The 20,230-nt window shown below is 40.8% G+C and overlaps 1 protein-coding gene across 2 annotated transcripts in view; it reads left to right on the top strand.

Moving 5' to 3' along the window:
• Nucleotides 1-13,448: 13,448 nt before the first annotated feature.
• Nucleotides 13,449-20,230, top strand: part of USP32 (ubiquitin specific peptidase 32) — a 220,177-nt gene continuing 213,395 nt past the window's right edge. The window contains exon 1 of one of the 2 annotated variants that reach the window (XM_058560459.1): nt 13,449-13,563. In XM_058560459.1, the coding sequence (XP_058416442.1) occupies nt 13,506-13,563 (58 nt within the window). In that variant the 5' untranslated portion in view covers nt 13,449-13,505. The remainder of the gene's footprint in view (nt 13,564-20,230) is intronic. The other variant, XM_058560460.1, reaches the window with a different exon arrangement.

The raw sequence follows: 20,230 nt of genomic DNA, 5'->3' as shown, positions 1-20,230 counted from the left end.
AGTTAAAGAGGAGAGATGGGCTGGGGAGGGGGCGTGGGAAGAGAAAGGGAAGGGAAAGGGAACACTCACGAAGAACATGGCAGGGTGAGGTGTTTGAGGGCATAGTTTCTCCACCCACTGGTTTCAAGGAAAGCAATTCTTCACCTGTAAAAGAGAGCAAGATTTTGTGTTTATAGCATTAGCCTGTATACCTTGAATAAAGTAGAGAAGTGGTTTACCAAATACATATTGAGTACTTACACTGTGCCAACCACTACACTAGACTCTGGAGATAAAGAAGTGAGTGAAACGGGGCTGGCTCTGTGGCCTAGTGGTTAAATTTGGTCCTCTTGGCTTTGGCGACCTGGGTTCGGTTCTCGGGGGTGCACCTACATCACTTGTCGGTGGCCATGGCTGGTGGTGACCTACATACAAAATAGAGGAAGATTGGTACAGATGTTAGCTCAGGGCGAATCTTCCTCGGCAAAAAAAAAAAAAAAAAGAAGTGCGTGAAACAGGCCCAGTCTCTGCCCTTGGTGAGCTTATTGTCTAATGAGGGAGAAAGACATCAGTCAAGTACTCCCAGAAATTTGTAATTTTTGTGACAAGTATGATATCAGGTATAATGAGGGCTAAAACAAGGGGCCCTGCTGACCAAAATAATCTTTTGATTGCTAATTTAGTTTCCCAGGTTCCCTGATGCTGAGAAGGGGAAATCCTTAACAGGAACCAAGATTATCATATATCCTGGAAGAAACTTCTCCTCTATAAAAGGCAATAACCATTTAAGTATGTATATTTGTTTCATGGAATTTTTTTTCAGTTTAAAAATTCAACTTTATTGAGGTAAATTTTATGTAAATTATAATTATGTAATTAAAATTTATATAAAATCAACTCATTTCAAGTGTAGAGCTCAGTGAGTTTTAACAAATGCACCCTTATAACCTGTATAGCTACAATCAAAATATAGAACATTTCCATCACACCCAAAAGCTCCCTTTGTTCTTTGCCTGCCAATCTTCACTCTTCCCTCCTCCCTCTGCCTTCACCCCAGCCCCAGGCAACCATTGGTCTGCTTTCCATCATCAATTGTCTTTTCTATAGTTTCATATGAATAACAATACAAGATGTACTTTTCCCTGTCTGACTTCTTTTCCACAGCAGAATGTTTTTGAGATTCTTTATGTTGTTGCGTGTATCAATAGTTCATTCCTTTTCATTGCTGAGTTGTATTCTATTGTATGACTATACCAGTTTTTCGAGAGCTTTTTTACATATGGCTATCCAGTTGTTTCAGCACTATTTGTTGAACAGACTCTTGCATTAGTTATTTACCCCTGGGAAACAAATTGTTTTAAATTTTAATGGCTTAAGACAATAAATACTTATTATTTCTCACAATTTCTGTGGGTCGAGAATCCAGCAGTGGCTTAGCTTGGTGATTCTGACTTAATGTTTCTTATGAAGTTGCAGTCAAGATGTCCGCCGGGGCTGTAGTCACCTGAAGACTTGACTGGGGCTGGAGGATCCACTTCCAAGGTGGCTCACTTGCATGCCTAGAAACTTAGTGCTAGTTGTTGGCAAGAGGCTTCAGTTTCTCACTATCTGGATGTCTCCAAAAGTCTCCTTGAGTCTCCTTACAACATGACAGTTATGTCAGACTTCTAGCCTACACAACTGTAAGATAATAAATTTGTATTGTTTTAAGTTACTACTTTTGTGGTAATTTATTACTGCAATAGAAAATGAATACATTAGGTCATAAAAGGCATGTGCCTTCTTCCTTGCTCCCTCTTTTTCTTTCTCTGATCAGTTGCTCTGGTGGAAGCCAGCTGCCATGCCAAATTTTTCATTTCAGATATTGTATTTTTCACTTCCAGAAGTTTTATTTGGCTCCTATATCTTCAATTTCTTTCCTCATTATGTTTGTGTTTTCCTTTAAATATCCAGATATAGATATAATAGCAGTTTTATCATTCTTGTCTGCTAATTTCATCATCTCTGTCACTTCTGGTCTGTTTCTATTGACTAATTTTTCTCCTGGTTATTTTTTTTTCCTGCTTCTTGACATATATGGTAATTTTTTATTGGATGCTAGGATGTTACATTGTTGAGTGTCTCAATTTTGTAGTCTTCCCTTAAAGAGTGTAGACCTTTGTTTTGCCAGACAGTTAAGTTACTTTCAGATTAGTTTCATGTTTTTGAGGCTTCTTTTTAAGCTTTGTTAAAGCATGTCTAGAATATGCTTTACTCTAGGGCTAGTTTAGACCTATTAGTAATGTTTGACTCTTCTGAGGTTTCTCTTGAACGTCTTGAGTGGTCAATGAGATCTTTCTACTCTAGCTGGCCAGAATCTGAATGTTTCCTAGCCCTGTATGAGCTCTGGGAATTATTCAGTTACATCTCTTTGATTAGTCTGTGCTCATCCTCCTGGAATTTAACTCTATGTATGACCACATTAGTATTTAACAAAGACTCAAGACCTTATGCAGATTTTTGGAGCTCCTTTTTTGTATACCTTCTTCCATTTTGCTATTCTGTGTAGCAACTTCCAGCTGCCTCAGAGTCCACGAACTCCGACCTGTCTCCTCAACTCAGTGAGACTGCCGTGTTCTGCTGAATTTATGATCCAGAATGTGTGCCTCTAGGCAGAAAACCAGGGCAATTGTAGAACTCACCTCATGTGTTTTCCTTGTCTCAACGACGTCAGTTCTGCACTGCTTATTGTCCCACGTCTGAAAACAGTTGTTTTATAAATTTTGTCTAGTTTCCTAGTTGTCTATGCCAGAAGGGTAAATTTGGTTCCTTTTAGTCCATCACAGTCAGAAACAAAGGTACTCTGTTTTATGGTCATTTGATTAGCATAAGCCAGTCTTTGAGAAACTGACCAATCTGACAGAATGGAGTTTGTAGACCTAAAATTTTCTCAACTTAGGTGACTGCACTAAGATTAGTGTCAACCTGGGAAGCCTTTTTTGTTGTTGTTTTTTGTGAGGAAGATTAGCCCTGAGCTAACATCTGATGCCAATCCTCCTCTTTTTGCTGAGGAAGATTGGCCCTGAGCTAATATCTGTGTCCATCTTCCTTTATTTTGTATGTAGATCACCGCCACAGCATGGCTGCCAATGAGTGTGGGTCCGCACCCAGGAACTGAACCAGGGCCGTTGAAATGCAGCATAATGAACTTAACGCATGCTAGGCCATGGGGCTGGACCTCAGCTTGTGCCTTTTAGACGTACTGACGGTTCCTAAACTGGGACTTTTACTAGTGATTATTCTTTGTTTCTTCAGGGATAGTGACACTGTGGCTAAAAAGACTCGCCTTCTATTAAAGTATCCTTTTCAAACTGGAAGCATGAGAAAGTTGTTTCTTGGCCGCCACTATTTTTAGAGTTTGTGCTCTGGGAGCACAATGATGGTGCTTCAAGGGAGCCAATCCCAGTCTCTTTTGTTACAAGGAGGCTAATGTGCATCCTTCTACAATTTCTCTAAAAGCCAAGTCACACTTAATAGATGCCTTTAGCGTGGTAGGTAATGCAAAGACCATTGAAAAGCTGAGTTTCAGCAGGGCCAAATCTCCCCTCTCAAAGAGGGATCTTTCCCAAACTAGTTCTTTAAGGAAATGGGATGTGGAGAAATGTGGGCTACAGTGTGGGAGATGATGGTGTCTTCTTGTAGATATCTGGGAAAAGGAAGAACTAAAGGGTCTATCCTCAACCCCAAAATTTAATAGAAAAGTCAAATCAGAACTTGCCCCTGGAATTAAAAATATCAAAATATTAATGCTCAGGACCTATTCCATGTGCATCACATTTTTTATTTTATTTTTTGGTGAGGAAGCTTAGCCCCGAGCTAACATCCATTGCCAATCTTCCTCTTTTTGCTGAGGAAGATTGGCCCCGAGCTAACATCTGTGCCCAGGATCCGAATCCTCGAACCCTAGGCTGCCGAAGTGGAGCACATGAACCCAACCACTATGCCACCAGGCCAGCCCCCACATCACATTTTAAAAACTTTTTATTTGGAAATAATTTCAGGCTTACACAAAAGTTGCAAAAATAATAATAGTACAAAGAATATTTGCATACTCTTTACTCAGATTCATCTATTGTTGACATTTTACTCAATTTGCTTTATCATTTGCATTCTCCCTCTCTCCCATTCTCTCTCTCTCTATATATATATACACACACATGCAATACACATATATGTACATGCAATACATACATATGTGTATCTCCTAGTCTCAGATATAACAGAGTACCATTTCTACTGCATTCTATTCATTGAAGCAATCACAAAGTTCTGCTCAGGCTCAAGGAGGGGAAAATAGTTTCCAGAAGGGTGTGTGTGTGTGTGTGTGTAAAAATAGTTTTTCCTGAACCATTTAAAAGTAAATTTCATACATCATGGTCCCTTTCCCCTAAATAACCCCACTGTATGTTTATTAAGAACAGATATTCAAGTCAAGAGATACTGTAGTTGAGAAAACAAATGAGGCCCAGGGAGCCTCATTCACACCTGGACCTGATATAGATGATGAGATCCTAGACTCCAAGCTTGAACCTGATGTCATATAAAGGGGATTTTGGAGAAAGAGGTGAATGTATATTGCATATGAGAAGAATGTAAATTGCTGTGACCAGAGGGAAGACTGTGGCACAGCAATATTTCTGGAGACTATTTCTCCTCCCCTTGAACCTAGGGAGAACTTTGTGACTGCTCCAATGACTAGAATGCAGCAGAAGTGACACTGCGTTACATCTAAGGCTAGGTCACAAAAGGCTATACAGCTTAGGCTGATCTCTCTCTCTCTACTCACCTTTAGAACCTAGCCACAATGTTGTGAGGAAATACACATGCATATTACATGTGTATTTGTTCCAGTCGATGGTTCCAGCTAAGGTCTCAGCCAACAACCAGCATCAACTGCCAGACACGTGAGTGAGCAAGCCTTCCGACGATTCCAGTATCTAGCTTTCAAGTTGTTGCAGCTGACACTATATGGAGCAGAGGTTAGCTATGCCCCCTGAACCTTGCCCAAATTGCAGATTCACAAGCAAAATAAATGTTAACATTGTTTTATGCCACTGAGTCTTTGGGGTAATTTTTCTTGTGCAGCAATAATAACCAGAATCACATACAGTAGTACAGGTACACTCCCTCGTGTAAACAAAGATATACATATTAGAATGTAATTCCAATTAGTTCTTTAGCACTTCAGAAGAACGAAAAAGTAAGTTTAAAATCAATGAGGGATAGAATATTGAGGATGGAGAAAATTGTTATATTAGTGTTTGTATAATGCAAGATTGAGTACAGTTAATAAATGCACACAGTGATCTATTAACTAGAATTTAACTCTGCCCACTTTTGCTTTTGTTCCATATCCACAGAAACTAGAAGATTTGGGTTAATATAGCACCCTTTTTCGGATAGTTTGCCCATTTGTCTATTATGTGGTCTGAGCTACTAATTAAGAGTTTGGACTGGCCCGGTTAGTTCTCGCACTCTGCTTCTGCGGCCTGGGGTTCACAGGTTCGGGTCCCGGTCGTGGACATAATGCACAGCTCATCAAGCCATGCTGTGGCGACATCCCATATACAAAATAGAGGAAGATGGGCACAGATGTTAGCTCAGGGCTAATCTTCCTCACCAAAAAAAAATAGATAAATTAAAAAAAAAGAGAGAGTTTATCTGAGTGGGGCAAATGGGAACCCCTTCCCAACAGATTTTCTGGGAACAATCTCTGTATCTATTGGCTACTCCTTTCAATTTTTTCATCAATTAATAGGGATGTCAGTATTATTTACTAATGTGCACATAAGTATGGGCCTCAACAATCTCTTCTGAGTCACATCCTGGCTGAAGTTCATGCATAGGTAGAGATCTACTTTCAATCATTAATTATCATACTTTATCATAATTTAGCCTAATTCATTCTTTTTTGTGTGTGTAAGGAAGATTCGCCCTGAGCTAACATCTATTGCCAATCTTTCTCTCTTTTTTTTTTTGCCTGAAGAAGATTAGCCCTGAACTAACATCTGTGCCAATCTTCCTCTATTTTGTAGTGGGTCACCACCACAGCATGGCTGATGAGTGGTGTGGGTCCACATCCAGGAACCAAACCAGTGAACCTGGGCCTCCGAAGTGCAGCGCGCCAAACTTAACCACTGCACCAAACTTAACCACTATGCCATGGGCCGGCCCCTAATTCACTCTTTTAGATAAAATTTTAAGGGTACCTACTGTCTCCAGAACCTCCTGTCAAGTATTACCCACTGATAGCTCGAAGAGATCACAGCAAAACAGAAATCAGACAAAAACCAACTAAGCTCTTAAAATCTACCTGAAAGCATTCCTCAAATGCTTACAAGTCTTACCAAGTGTTAAAAGTGAGAACTATTACCTTGCTAGTTAATAGCGGATTTTGATTTTTCAGTTGTTTTAGTAACTAGCTTTGATTTTCTTGGTACAAAAGGTATTTCTGATGAGGCAGAGCTTATCTTTTGAGTTTTACTTTTTACCTCTGTGCCTTTATTCACACTTTTCTTTTCTCTTGGCATGTCCTCTTCTCTTCTTCACTGGCTTCACCTATTTCCGTTCTTTTAATGTTGGAAGTTCCCTATCTCTGAACTTTTAATGTTGGAAGCCCCAGTTACCTTGGGAGTGGATCATGTCCTTGGAGATCTCATCCAGTCTCATGACTTTAAACACCATCAATTTCTAACGACTCCTCAATTTACATCTACAGCCTGGACTTTTTCTAACCTCAGACAAACATTTAACTCTCTATTCAGGATCTCCACTTGGATGTCTAATGAGCTCAAACATAACAGATCCAAAGCTGAGCTCCTGATCTTGCCCCACGAACCTGCTCCTCCTATTGTCTTCCTCATCTTAATGAATAGCAATTCTATCTTTTTAGTTTTTTAGGCCACCAACTTTGGAGTCATCCTTGATATTCTCTCAGACATCCCAATCCAATCTATCAGTAAATCTTGTTCGCCCTTCCTTCAAAATATTGTCTTGGACCCAATCTCTCACTCCTTAACCCTCACTGCCTGGATAGCTGCAATAGCATCCTAACTGGTCTCCCTGTGTTTACCCTTTCATCTCTTCTGTCACCCCAGTCCATTTTTAACACAGCAGTCACAGGGATTCTTTAAAAATGTATGACTGATCTCTTCTCTGTTCAAAAGCCTGCAGTGGCATCCTATTTTCCAAAGAGTAAGAGCCAAAGTCTTTAGGGAGGATCTGCCTCTATCCACTTCCCTCACTGTTGCAGTCATACTGGCTCCTTGCTAGTCCTCACAACCGCCAGGATGCTCTTGCCTCAGTGCCTAGGACAATTTTCCCTTGGATATCCACAAGTTTTGCTCTATCATCTCCTTCAGATTTTGGCTTAAATACCTTCATCTCAGCACTTCCTCTCTCCCGTCTCTGCAATTTTTTCTCCACAGAAGTTGTTACCAACTGACTTACCACTATTTTACTTATTTTGTTTATTGTCTTTCTTTTCCCACTAAAATGTAAATTTCATAAGAGCAGGAATTTTTACTTTGTTCAATTCTGTATCTTTAGTGCCTAGGACAATGCCTGCCACATAGTAGGCACTTGGAATTTGTTGAAGGAGTGAATGAATGGCTGGTTTCTTACTCATCCTTTAAGACTTCCATCCCCCAAGGTTTTCCTCCCTCCCCCACTTCTTCAGTTTGGACTAATACTTCTCCCTACTCTCAGTTCCAATAATATACTATACTTATCTCTATTGTAGTACTTCCCATAGGCTTTCTAAAAAATTCATCTTCGGGGCCAGCCTGGTGGTGTAGTGGTTAAGTTCGTGCACTCTGCTTTGGCGGTCCGGGGTTCCCAGGTTCGGGTCCTGGGCATGGACCTACACACTGCTCATCAAGCCCTGCTGTGGCTGGTGTCTCACATATAAAGTAGAGGAAGATGGGAACGAATGTTAGCCCAGGGCCAATCTTCCTCAGCAAAAAGAGGAGGATTGGCAATGGATGTTAGCTCAGGACTAATCTTTCTCACACACACACACAAAAGCATCTTCACACACAGAAAATGTTTAATAAAGGTTAAAATGAACTATTTGCAACATCCACACCAAATGTTGGGGCAGTGGGAAGATGTTAAATAGGCATGAGTGAGCGACTTGTCAACTTCTTCTTTTTTTTAAGTGAATTTCCTTCCTCTTTCAAAGAAACACAGATTTTATTCCACTCCCCCACCCCCCTGAGTGCCAGTAATTGAACATAATTGTCAAAAAACTTTTGACCAAATGCTATTTTTATAGCTTTCAAATCCTATTGGGATTTAAAAAAATGTTAATTGTTGGATCAGTACCACCAAGCAAAAAGTTTTACCTAAACCTGGAATCACACTCACATACTGTGTATCTAGCTTCACCTCCTAACTCCTTTTAAGACGCTAATGTTTTACCCCACCCTCACTCCCACTGTAAATCCCTGAGAGTTTTCAAATTATACCACAATAACTAGCTGTTAAATACCTGTGAGCAGGCAGGCACAGCTCTGTATAAGAATTTTTATCAGACTTTATTTTTTTAGAGCAGTTTTAGGTACACAGTCAAACTGAGCAGAAGGTACAGAGATTTCCCATATACCCGTTGTCCCCACACACGCATAGCCTCCCCCATCAAAATAATAATTATTGATCAAAAGGAAGCCTGGAGTCAAGAAAGAGAGGACAATTATACAAGAAGACTGGAAGTTCAGTAAAAGGTGGGAAACAGAACAGAAGCACTGTATTAACAGCCAGGTGAGAAAAAACTCAGCCTGAACTAAAAATAAAAACAGATTTGAGCTGGCAAGAGAATGTACATTTCAAGAGATAATAAGATAACAGAATTTAACAACTGGAAAAAGCCCCTCAGTTTAAATCTCTTATTTACTAGATGAAGAATTCAAAGTCAAAGGTACAAAGCTAGAGTTGCATTTCTCAGATACCTAAGAAAGCATATTAGAGTGATAAGCCGGACTTTAGATGACTTGACAAAGCTATTTAGAACCTAGAAACTGAAGTAAGTTATATCCTATCTGTTCGGAGCTGGATTCTGTACTATTGTATGTTTTAATTGCTAATTAGAATTCAATTAATGTACTTATTCTCAAACTTGTAGTTTCTATTTTGCTGAAAAAGACTGGCCGAAGAGTACAAGGCAGTTACCACATTAGCAGGAATAAGGAGATTAGAGGAGGACTAAAAAGAAGGTGCTCGATTTTTCAGGACCTAACAAGAAAAAGCAACCACTGGTGGTCCACAAGATCCATTCCTAACCTTTGTAAACTGTTAATTTGAAAGAGACACAAACACAACTTCATTGCAGTTGGGGTGGAGAAGGGCAATACAAGGGTATTATAAAGAGTAAACATTTACTCACAGGTTCAATGGGTAGGGTAATTGTTTGCCAACCACGGATTGTGGTAAGACAGAAAAAGAACTTCTAAAGCAAGTCTAAGTTAAAGGCCCTCACTCTGAATATTTAACTTCTTTCCCATTCTTGGTTTTAGTTTAGGTATCTTGTGAGTTGGAAGTTTTTAGGGGATGCGCCCTGTTGAAATTTTGCCAATTTTAGGCACTTTTTTTTTTTTTTTTGCTGGGAAAGATTTGCTCTGAGCTAACATTTTTTGCCAAGCTTTCTCTCTCTCTTTTTTTTTTTCCTCTGCAAAGCCCCAGTACATAGTTGTATATTCTAGTTGTAAGTCCTTCTAGTTCTATGTGAGCCACCGCCATAGACGCTATTGATGGACAAGCGGTGTGGTTCCATACCCGGGAACCAAACCCAGGCTGCCGAAGTGGAGTGTGCCAAACTTTAACTGCTAGGCCATTAGAGCTGGCTTTAGGCACCTTTTAAAGAACAATAAACAGAAAGGAGAAACATCTTTAATTGCAGATTAGAGAATGACATCTCTTTACTCACTCTTCAAATATTCTGTCCAGGTTTAAAATGAAAATGAATCTCATGTCTAGAAAAGCAGGGATTTAATTATTTGTTGGTAGGATTTGTAATAGGTAAAGGGTAATGACAAAAATCAGCTTAAATTGATATTAATGTTGCAGGGGTGAGGGGAAATTGGCTTTCTCAGATACTCTTGATTAGAATGTAAATCAACTCAGGGCTGGCCTGGCGGTGAAAGCGGTTAAGTGCGTGTACTCTGTGGCAGCCCGGGGTTCGCCGGTTTGGATCCCAGGCGTGCACCGCTTGGCAAGCCATGCTGTGGCGGTGTCCCATATAAAGTGGAGGAAGATGGGCATGGATGTTAGCCCAGGGCCAGTCTTCCTCAGCAAAAAAAAAAAAAAAAAAGAGGATTGGCAGATGTTAGTGCAGGGCTGATCTTCCTCACACACACACACACAAAAAGCTTAAAGTGCATTAGAGTAAATAAAAATATAATACAAGTGATCACATTCTTATATTGTGTCCCTATAAGGTAACAAGTCCATGATACTGGAAAATCAATTCTCTTATTGTATAGTCACACTGCATACACTGTTGGCCTTATTTTGTGGCAATCAAGTTATACATAAATTAGGTGCTGTTCCACCCCTTCTTCACTGTATTGACCTCCCTGTCTATGACCTAAGCTTCTTTGGCAAGTACTAAAATGACTGTCCTATTCGTATGTCATTTCTCTTGGAGTAGAAACTGAGGAACACTGTCATTTAGGTTACCCAACTAGAAGTTGAAATTACATACCAATCTCCCATGCTTTCAATCTTCATACGGACAACTCTTCCTCAGGCGTAAAATTATAGTTAAAGCAATGGTTCCCCAAGTGCAACCTAATGCTTAAAGTCAGGTGGCTGGCCAACTCTTCAGTGGATTAAGTGAAATATAATGAAACTGAACAAACTAAATGATTAATAGAATTTCTTTCAGCATGACAAGAAGACTTTAGACTTTCTACATCATCAAATTTAAGTACTGTATCAATTTTAAGTTATAGAGGGATGTTTAACATTTGCCTGCCTGATACTGTGTAATACAAACCAAAAGGCAGGTTTTAATCCCAGTTTAACATTTAAAATTCCCATCAGACATAACTATCTGCTTCACTGCCTTTAATAATATGCTTAATTTAACTCAGACAAAGGAGAAGCAGTATTTCTTAAGTTTGCTATCTCAACCCATAATTTTGAGAAGTGTTCAATCCATGATAAATGCTTTAATGGGGCGAAAATTTTTATGGCCCTAGGGGAAGCCAGGCCTGAGTCACAGGAGGAAATTTTAAAAGTTCCTGTATGTTAGTACTGCTCTAAATCTTTCATTCAAAAGTTTATATTCTTTTCTTTCCCGAGTATTTTGTAATAATTTAGTATTTCATGAGACAGATTAATTCCAACTCTAGTGCCACCTTTTAAGTGGGGCAAGCACTACAAAGAAATAATTTGTTTCCGATTCCACTGTAAATCAAGTGGGTAGATAATTACTCAGGTCCATCCTTTGTACGGTAAGATCACCTTTAAGCACTGATTATTTAGGGCAGTAACAATGAATGCCTAGGTATGTTGCAATTGAACTCTTCAGGGTCTTTTCCCCCACACCTGAATCCCTTCTTAAGATCCACTTCCCAATAATTACCATAATCTAACCGCAGGCTGAAGATGACTGAGTTGTTTTGTCTGGACACTTATGTCTACATCTAACTAATGGCCTGGAAATTAAAACCTTTGAAGTACACTCCCAACTCCCTTAATCAAGGACTTTTAGTAATGAAACTTATCTGAGGTCTTAAAATTAACTACCTTGCAGTGAACTGGAAAGGGCAGCACTGTGACTAATGCCACGCTGCTGATCTGGTCTGCCAGGAAAGGTGAGTAGACAGAGTATTACCTAATTCTTTCTCTAGCAGGGCATATTATAATCTGTTGGCTTTAGGAGCTCAAATCCTTCTGCTGGCCCTGAATTACCTAACTGGCACCTTGAATCTAATCTAATCCAAATGGTTATTTTTCAAATTTGTTTCCTTATCCAGAAGCTTTACACCATGACTTTCAAGCGTGAGCGCTAACAAAACCAAACTGAATAGAGTTAAAAAACAAGGAACTGAGTAGTATTCCGTTGTATGTATACATACCCCATTTTATTTATCTATTCATCTGTCCCTTGATGGACACTTGGGTTGCTTCCACCTTTTGGCTATTGTGAATAAAGTTCTCTAAACATGGGTGTATAAATATCTGTTCATGTCCCCACTTTCAGTTCTTTGGGATATGTACTCATGAGTGGAATTGCTAGATCATATGGGAAACCTGGGAAATTCCGATACATGCTACAACATGGATGAACTCTGAGGACATTATGCTAAATGAAATAAGCTAGTCACAAGAGGAATACTGTAAGACCCCACTTAAGAAGTACTTAAAAATGGTTCAAATGGTAAATTATGTATACTTTACTCAATTAAAAAAATAATTGAAAAAAAAAAGGAACTCCATTACAAGTCTTGTAACCCTCACATTTCTGGGGAAGTGCAAACTCTTGGAGAGAAGCAAGCTAAGCCTTTGCAGAACAGTTTCAGAAGCATCTGTACAAGAGGCAGCCTCAGAGAGGCAGTTGGGCCAAGGGGCAGTTGGGCCTGCGGATGTGAAAAGAAATCCAGTCAACTGGGTGGGGGGATGAGATAAAGCGAAAAGGGAAGATATTCTAGGCTTTGTCACAAGTTTCACTCTCTTTAGGGATCTCCCCACTAGAATTAAGAATTCTTTCGTCACAGGAAATCCCTGAGAGTCTCCTTTCCTTCCACAACTCCCTCCCAGTCAAGAATTTCCTTAACGTTAGGAATTCCTCGCCCGTCAGCTCCGCCCTTTCTCTCGCGAACCACACCCATCAGACCCCAGTTCCCGAAGACTCCACTGGTCTTCCAAGACGGGTCCCGGCCATGGCCAGAACAACCGCCAACTGCTCCGATCCTGCCCCGCGAGCGCCAGAACTTGTGGGCGGAGGGACGGCCTCAAGCGCCCCGGAAGTCACCGCCCCTCACGCGGGCGGAGGCTGCCGGGCCTCGCGGCTTCGGATAGGCGGGAAGGTGGGGATGATGCGTGACGCGCGGGATCCGGCCCCGCCCCTACGCCCCTGCGCGCGGTTAACGTGGGGCGGGGCGGAGTGTGTGGTTCCTGGCTGCCATTACCCGGAACAATCCCTGGCCTTGGGGTCAGGTGACCCTCGGCTGGGCTGGCGTGAGGGGGGCAGGGAGGAAAGGAAGAGGGTGTGAGGAGAGAAGGGAAGGGAGGGGAGGAGAGAGGAGAAGGGCGGAGTAAGAGGGAGGGGAAGGGGGCGGAGTGGGAGCGGGTCACGTGATTCGGCATGGAGGCGGTGGCGGCGGCCGGGAGGAGCCGCCGAGGCAGAAGCCGCACTTGTTAGTGTGGGGGGAGGAGGGGCTGGGGACGCCGACACCGTCAGCCGGGGTCGCCGAAGAGAAGGCAGGAGGGGGGGATAGGGGCGAGATCAGGCTCCGACCCCCGGCCGAGGGGATGAGGGGAGCATGGGCGCCAAGGAGTCACGGATCGGATTCCTCAGCTACGAGGAGGCGCTGAGGAGAGGTGAGGGGGGAGGGGTCTGGGCGAGCTGCTGGGGAGGCCCCGACGGACTGCCCAGAGGGTGGGTGACCGGGGGAGGGGAGAGGAGGTTGAGGGCGTGGGGCGCCTGAGGCGGAAGGGAAAGGAGGCCAGCGATGGGGAATATTATGAGGGGGAAGGGTCGGGTGGGAGCAGTGTTTGCGAATTGGGACCGTCTGGAACGAGGCGAAGCTCTCCCAGAGACGGGTATCTGGCGCTGGCAGGGCAGTGCCCGTCCTCTGGTGGCGTTGTTATCTTGGATGTGTCCAGGGAAGCCCTCCTTGCCCCCTTTCCTTGGGTGGCACCAGCCCTTCCAGCCCCCTCATCCTTTACTGCCATTTTCTCATATCGCTCCTTCCTAAAAACCTCCAGCAACATCCTACCCTGGTACCTAACGGCCTTGGCTGGAAAGGAGAGGGGAGGCGGCTGCAAAGCCCTCTTTACTAGTAGAATGGCCTTTCAATTGTGCAGTCTGCCTTTTCCGAGGGCCTTAGGGGTTATCACCACCCCCTCCTGCCACCCCCTCGCCCTTTGAGCGACTGACTTTGATCAGAACGACCTGAAATTAAGTTGTGTTTGAGGTGAGACGAGACTGGACAACTGGTGTTGCCACAAGACCTTGTCTTAGTTTCATCTCCAGAGACGTTGGCCAGAGCCTTTTATTGCACTTGATCCCCAGTACTCACTCCCCCCCATAAAATGGCATTCGGAAACCCAGCATTCTGATATCGTGTTATAGCTGCCTTTAGAGACCGGCCTTGCTGCCAGTCCTAGCCTGCTGCCAGTCCTAGCCTGCTGTTTATTGGCTCTGATGCACAGTGTGTTGTTAACGGCCCCAACCCCCTACCACTTATTTTGATACCGCTGTCCATGATCACTAAAGCACACGCTAACTGAAAGTGTCTCTTGCACAGTTTATGGCCGGAATGTGGCTTAATTTTTCATGACTGGGGTTTGAGTCTTTTCGACGTTTAATGGATTTTCTTGGTAAGAAGTGAAAAACATTAAGTAGGTTAGGTGCCAGGCATTATTGTTCACAGGTTTCTAAGTCAAGAAGTTAGCCGTGCTCCAGGGAATGGTTTTGGTACCTCAGGATGTAAAATAAAAATTAGATTCAAAGGCATTCAAACTGAAAATTTAGTGGTGAACTCTTGTTCATATGTAGGAAGAAAAGGTATAAAAGTTCAGTGGACCATTACCTGAAAGTAGATACAGAGTTTAGGTGTATTGTGGACTGACCAGAATAACAAAAATATGCTTTTTATGTCTTTCCTGTGGAACAGTATAATGATTGTTATTATGGACAGTCTCTCTCGAACTTTTTTCCTTGCCTCAATATGAGAAATATTCCAAATTCTTGATGTGTTTCCAGCTCTAGTAGGCTAGTCATTTCCGGGATGCTGTTGAGCCTGACAGGTCTGGCCTCAATTAGGCAATGGCTTACATGGCGTGAAAGAAGACATCAGTCAAACTGATTTACAGCTTCAAGGTCCAGAAGTGTTTAGTTTCCTAAGTTTGAGGATGATGTAGCTGGCATTAAGGAATTCTAAAATTAAACTTTTATCCACCTCTAGTCTGCTTGCTCTCATATCAAACTAAGATTGTACCTTTGTAAATATAAATGAAATTAATAGTTGGTACGTCTTAAACTGATTTGACTGAAGGTTTTTGTTCAACTTGTGAAGTGTGTCTGCCTTTTGAATTTTAACTTATATTTAACTTATATTTGAAAGATGAGTAGCAAAATATTTGTTAAAACCTTATGTATTGTTTGAATGAATTTGTGTTTTATCCATTTTGCTGCAGAAGAAAATTAAAGCAAAAGAGAGAAGCAAGTTGATAAAATAGCATTTCTAAATGTAAACCAGTAGCTTTTTTTTTTTTTAAGTGGGCAGTTCTTTTGAACATGATGCTATTTACTCTAGTACATGTCAGACTTTAATATAGAATTTCTTTTAGTAAGGTTACAGAAAGAATTTATAAAGCTTTTGATAGAGCTAAAAAAATGGTTTGAGAACTTTTTTGGGGTATTTGAATAATCTAAATAGGTACTAAAACCTCCATCTGTTAGTCTTATCTGCTTGCTTATATTATATAAGGTGAATGGAGCAGGGAGGGAAAATTGGACAAACACAATGTGTGTTACATGAATCATAGTACAAGTAAAAAGCAAGCTTGATAAACTACTGAAATAGCTACACCCTTTGCTTTACTTAAAATTATTGAGCACTAAATAATGCCTGACCATAATTAGATAGCATTAAAAAGATAGTCAAGTATATATTGCCACATACAAACATGGAATTGCAGGCAGTTTTATCTTGCAAAATGGGGCCTTGGAAATGGAGTGTTACGTTAATAACATAACACTTACTGGACCTGAGTGAAAGGGCAGTCTAGTGACTTCTCATTTACATTTCAGAAGTTCTAGAAAGTAGGAAGATTGGTTTTGCATACTATTTTAGCTAGATGGTCCATCAGTATACCTTAAAAAATTTTTTAAGGGAGATGTATTAGTGGTAGCTTTTATTTTTGGCTTGTGTATATCTTTCTTAAATATTTTGAATAGAACGCAAATAAGCCTTCCCTTGAAGGCTTGACTCTGGTTTAGATTGCATATGTTTTCTAAAGTATACCTACAGTACTTGATGGGTGCTGAGAATTTGAGCAGCTATGTTCTTCATTCCTTTACTTCTAAGCTTACATCTAAGTTTGTGCCTTGTGTTTTCCTAAAAATGTGTTCTAAATGCTTGGGACATAGCATTAAGAAAACATTGAATGAAAGATGAGTTGCAGTTTAGAGCATTTTAGAACTCCAAGAAACCTTAAGAATCTTCTCCAGTTCTTTAATTCTTTTTTCCTGCTACTCCCTCTCTCATTCTGGAAACGGAGAATTATAAGGCTTTTCTTTTTTCTTTCAAGAATTGGCTGAATTAAAATTGTTCTTTGTTCTTAGCTTTTAAATTGCGGTACTAAAATACAGTGGGTAAATTTCTTCTAATCCGTTTCTTTAAGTGGAATTTGGCACTGATATTGGACTAGGTAGCTGAGTGATGATCTATAGCATGTCAAAAAGTTATGTTGTGGATTCATGTTTTTGAGTGTCCCTTTGCTCGTTCGTTCAGCGAATTTTTACTGAGCGCTGGCTGTGATTTAGGCACTGAAGAAACGAAGATGACTAAGACTGTCTCTGTAGGAGCATATATCCTGGGTCAGTGATCTTCACTGAAGTGTATATACCTCAAGGTGTATGCAAGACTATCCTTGGGGGGTGGCAATAAAATTTTAGAACTTATATTTAAAGTTCTATTTTGTGTATGTTTGATAATGTACATAATATTTTCAAAAAGTAGTATATATGTATGTCATTTATAAATGATTAACATATAGTATATTAAGTGCTACAGTGCTATAGAAGGAAGTGCTATGGGAATGGAAAGTGTGTGGGGGTGTATTTGGTGCCCTGGAAGTGTTCTAACACTACTCGTTTCATAGTATGTGCTCGATAATTGTGTCTTAAAGAATTTAATTTCCTAGTCACTTAAAAGTTGTTGTGTTTGCTAGTGGAATAATTAAGCATGTAGTAGTTGAAGATTCCAGTACTTTTCATTTTGCTTATCCACCAACTCGAATATGGTCTAAAACATTGCCTCCCCAACCAAGATTTTATCACCAAGTTTCCTGGTATTAATGTTAAAATTTCATGAGTATTATACTACCTATGATGTTATGTTAGCTGGTTTAGCATAATGTATCATTGTGTAAATGAAAATTGAATTTCACAGTTGGCACCTTCTGGGATGCACTGTTCTCTCTTATTAAAGCACTTATTTGCCTTTATCTGAATTTGTTAAATTTACCAGTGAACTCTCTAGCATTAATGTGGAATTGGAGGTTTGGTTAAGTCTTTTGCAAGTATACCTAGCAGCTGTTATTATATGTAAAGGAGAAAAATGGGGCAGTTTTAAATTAGTCTGCTTATATGTAGTCACTTGAGTAGTTACAAAGGTGCCGTTCTTCATAATCTCCAGTTTGACACTCTATATGGAGTATCAGTGACAAAGAGGAGATAAATATACCAATGAACCCTGGATTTGGGGGGATGAGCAGAATGAGGTGACATCACTTGATGGTAAATGGCCTCCCCGTTTACCAAACTGGACAGCTGTTGTTTGTTTTTTCTTGTTCATTGTTTGTCTTTGTGCTTCGTTATGCGACTTCACAGTGACAGCATTCAGGATTGCCTTCCAGAAAGATGTAGAAGTAACCTAGAGTTAGGAATGTGGTGACCAACTAATAGCCAGGTGTTTTCTCAGGAGATAGGGAAGATTTTTGGTGCTTGATTATATGATAGGTCACAGGAAAAGCTAGGGAAGTGATTATTATTCTTGCTGTAACTGTAGAAAATTTGTTTTTGGAGTACTAGAGATAAATGCTGCGAGTTTGGATTAGAAACTTTAATGTTAAACAGCTGGGGGTGGAGAGATTTTATTTATGAATTAAAAGTTGGTGATTTGATAGTGGTATTGAGGAGACTAAAATGGCATTGACAGTTCTTTTCATACTGTATCCAGGAAGTGTGGCTTCTCTTTTCTGGGTTTGTTTATGTTTCTGCTTTACCTTTTGGGCTTCATGATATTTCTGTTTAAATTGAGCCACTCCACCTCATTCTGCATGCCAAGAAGTTCTCTTGTTCCTCTCATCTAATAATAAAGAGCTGTTGGAGGTCAGAGGTAGATAGTTAATTACTGACGCAAAAGCCTGATAAAACTAGCTTTTTGGTATTTACTGTTAGAGTCAGAGACCTGTCTATTAGAAGATCTATCTATTCAAAGTTGAAGGCCTTCCCTTTACACCGCTCCTTATTAGAGATTTATTCATTAACATAAGGCTCTCTTTATTTTAGTGAAATCCCAAGTTCATTATCTTGTGAACAAGGTTCAGGAAAATTGATATTTTGAAATCTTGCTATAACATAGTTCTTAGAGTCCTTGATACTGGATTGTATCAAAAGCAAAACTATGCTAAAATGAGGTTTTACAGAGGAAGTTCTCCAACTTCTCTTTCATTTCTATAAAGAAGTTAGATTGTCTCAGCATCTTATCCCTTGCAGAAAAAGCCTTATAAGGTTTGTGCTATGATCTCTTGCCTTTTCCTAATGACTTGTGAAAGAGTTTAGAGAGATTCCATTATGAAAAAGACTTCTGTCAAGGTAGGCCTTCTGTAGTCTTTCTCGCGACAGTAAATAGCACCACTATTTCAACCCAATTGCTAAAGCCAAAAATCTAGAGACATCCTCAGTTCCTCCCTTTCTCTCACCATCTGACCTATCCTTTTTACCCCAGTTTGAGGCTTTCATGCAGTCCTCTTCGTTTGGTATCCATTCCAGTCTGTTAACTTCTGCTCATCTTCACCGCTGCTCTAGTGCCAGCTACCATCATCTCTTGCTAAGATACTGTGCAGTGGTTTCCTAGTTTCACGCAGCATCCAGTATCATCTTAAAATCCAAATCAGATCCTGCCATTCCTTTCCTCTCAGCCTGGAAAGGCTATTTACAAATTTTTACACCTGTGGCTCATTCTTCATACCTGAAGTCCCAGCCCTGAGCGTCTTAGCGAGGCCTTCTTTTATCACCTTATATGATGTGGTTTTCTGTCACTATTGTACTGTTCTGTATAGTTCATTTATAGTCTTTCATAGTATGTAATTATTATGTTTATTGTCAGGCATGATGCTGAATCATCAGTGCTAGGGTAGGTGCAGTGCCTGGTCTATTTTAAGTGCTCAGTAAATAGAGGAGAGTTGGGTGAATGTATAAATATACAAATGATGGAGAGAGGATTTGGAGAACTTGCATAACGTTTGTAAGGTTGGTGGGTAAAGATTGGAACGCTGACCAGGAAAGTATATTAAGCAATGTATCTATCTCAGAATTTCTTTTCCTTTCATCAGGTTTGAAAAAATTTGTGCTGAAGGTTTGAATGATCGTTAAAAATTTAAGAGCCGGAGCTGGCCCGGTGGCTTAGCGGTTAAGTGTGCGCGCTCTGCTGCTGGTGGCCCGGGTTCGCATCCCGGGCTTGCACCGACGCACCGCTTCTCCGGCCATGCTGAGGCCGCGTCCCACATACAGCAACTATAAGGATGTGCAACTATGACATACAACTATCTACTGGAGCTTTGGGGGAAAAAATAAATAAATAAATAAATAAAAATTAAAAAAAAAAAAAGTAAGAGCCTTGGGGCCGGCCTGGTGGCTTAGTAGTTAAGTTCGGCCTGGTGGTGTAGCAGTTAAGTTCTCCCGCTCCACTTCAGTGGCCCGGGTTCACAGGTTCAGATCCCAGGTGCGGACCGATGCACTGCTTGTCAAGCCGTGCTGTGGCAGGTGCCCCACATATAAAGTAGAGGAAGATGGGCACAGATGTTAACCCAGGGCCAATCTTCCTCAGCAAAAGGAGGACTGGCAATGGATGTTAGCTCAGGGCTAATCTTCCTCACACACACACACAAACAAGTAAGAGCCGTAAATGTAATACGTAATTTTGTCTGCTTACTTCAAATATGTAAAGTTGATACCTAATAATGTAAATTCCTGAGTAGTCATTGAGACACTAGTATGGCAGTATTATTGACCTTATGAACACTTGAGAATGTC

The sequence above is a fragment of the Diceros bicornis genome, chromosome 18 (genome assembly GCF_020826845.1).
Source record: "Diceros bicornis minor isolate mBicDic1 chromosome 18, mDicBic1.mat.cur, whole genome shotgun sequence".
Classification (NCBI taxonomy): domain Eukaryota; kingdom Metazoa; phylum Chordata; class Mammalia; order Perissodactyla; family Rhinocerotidae; genus Diceros; species Diceros bicornis.
This window is presented reverse-complemented; position numbering and strand designations above follow the sequence as displayed.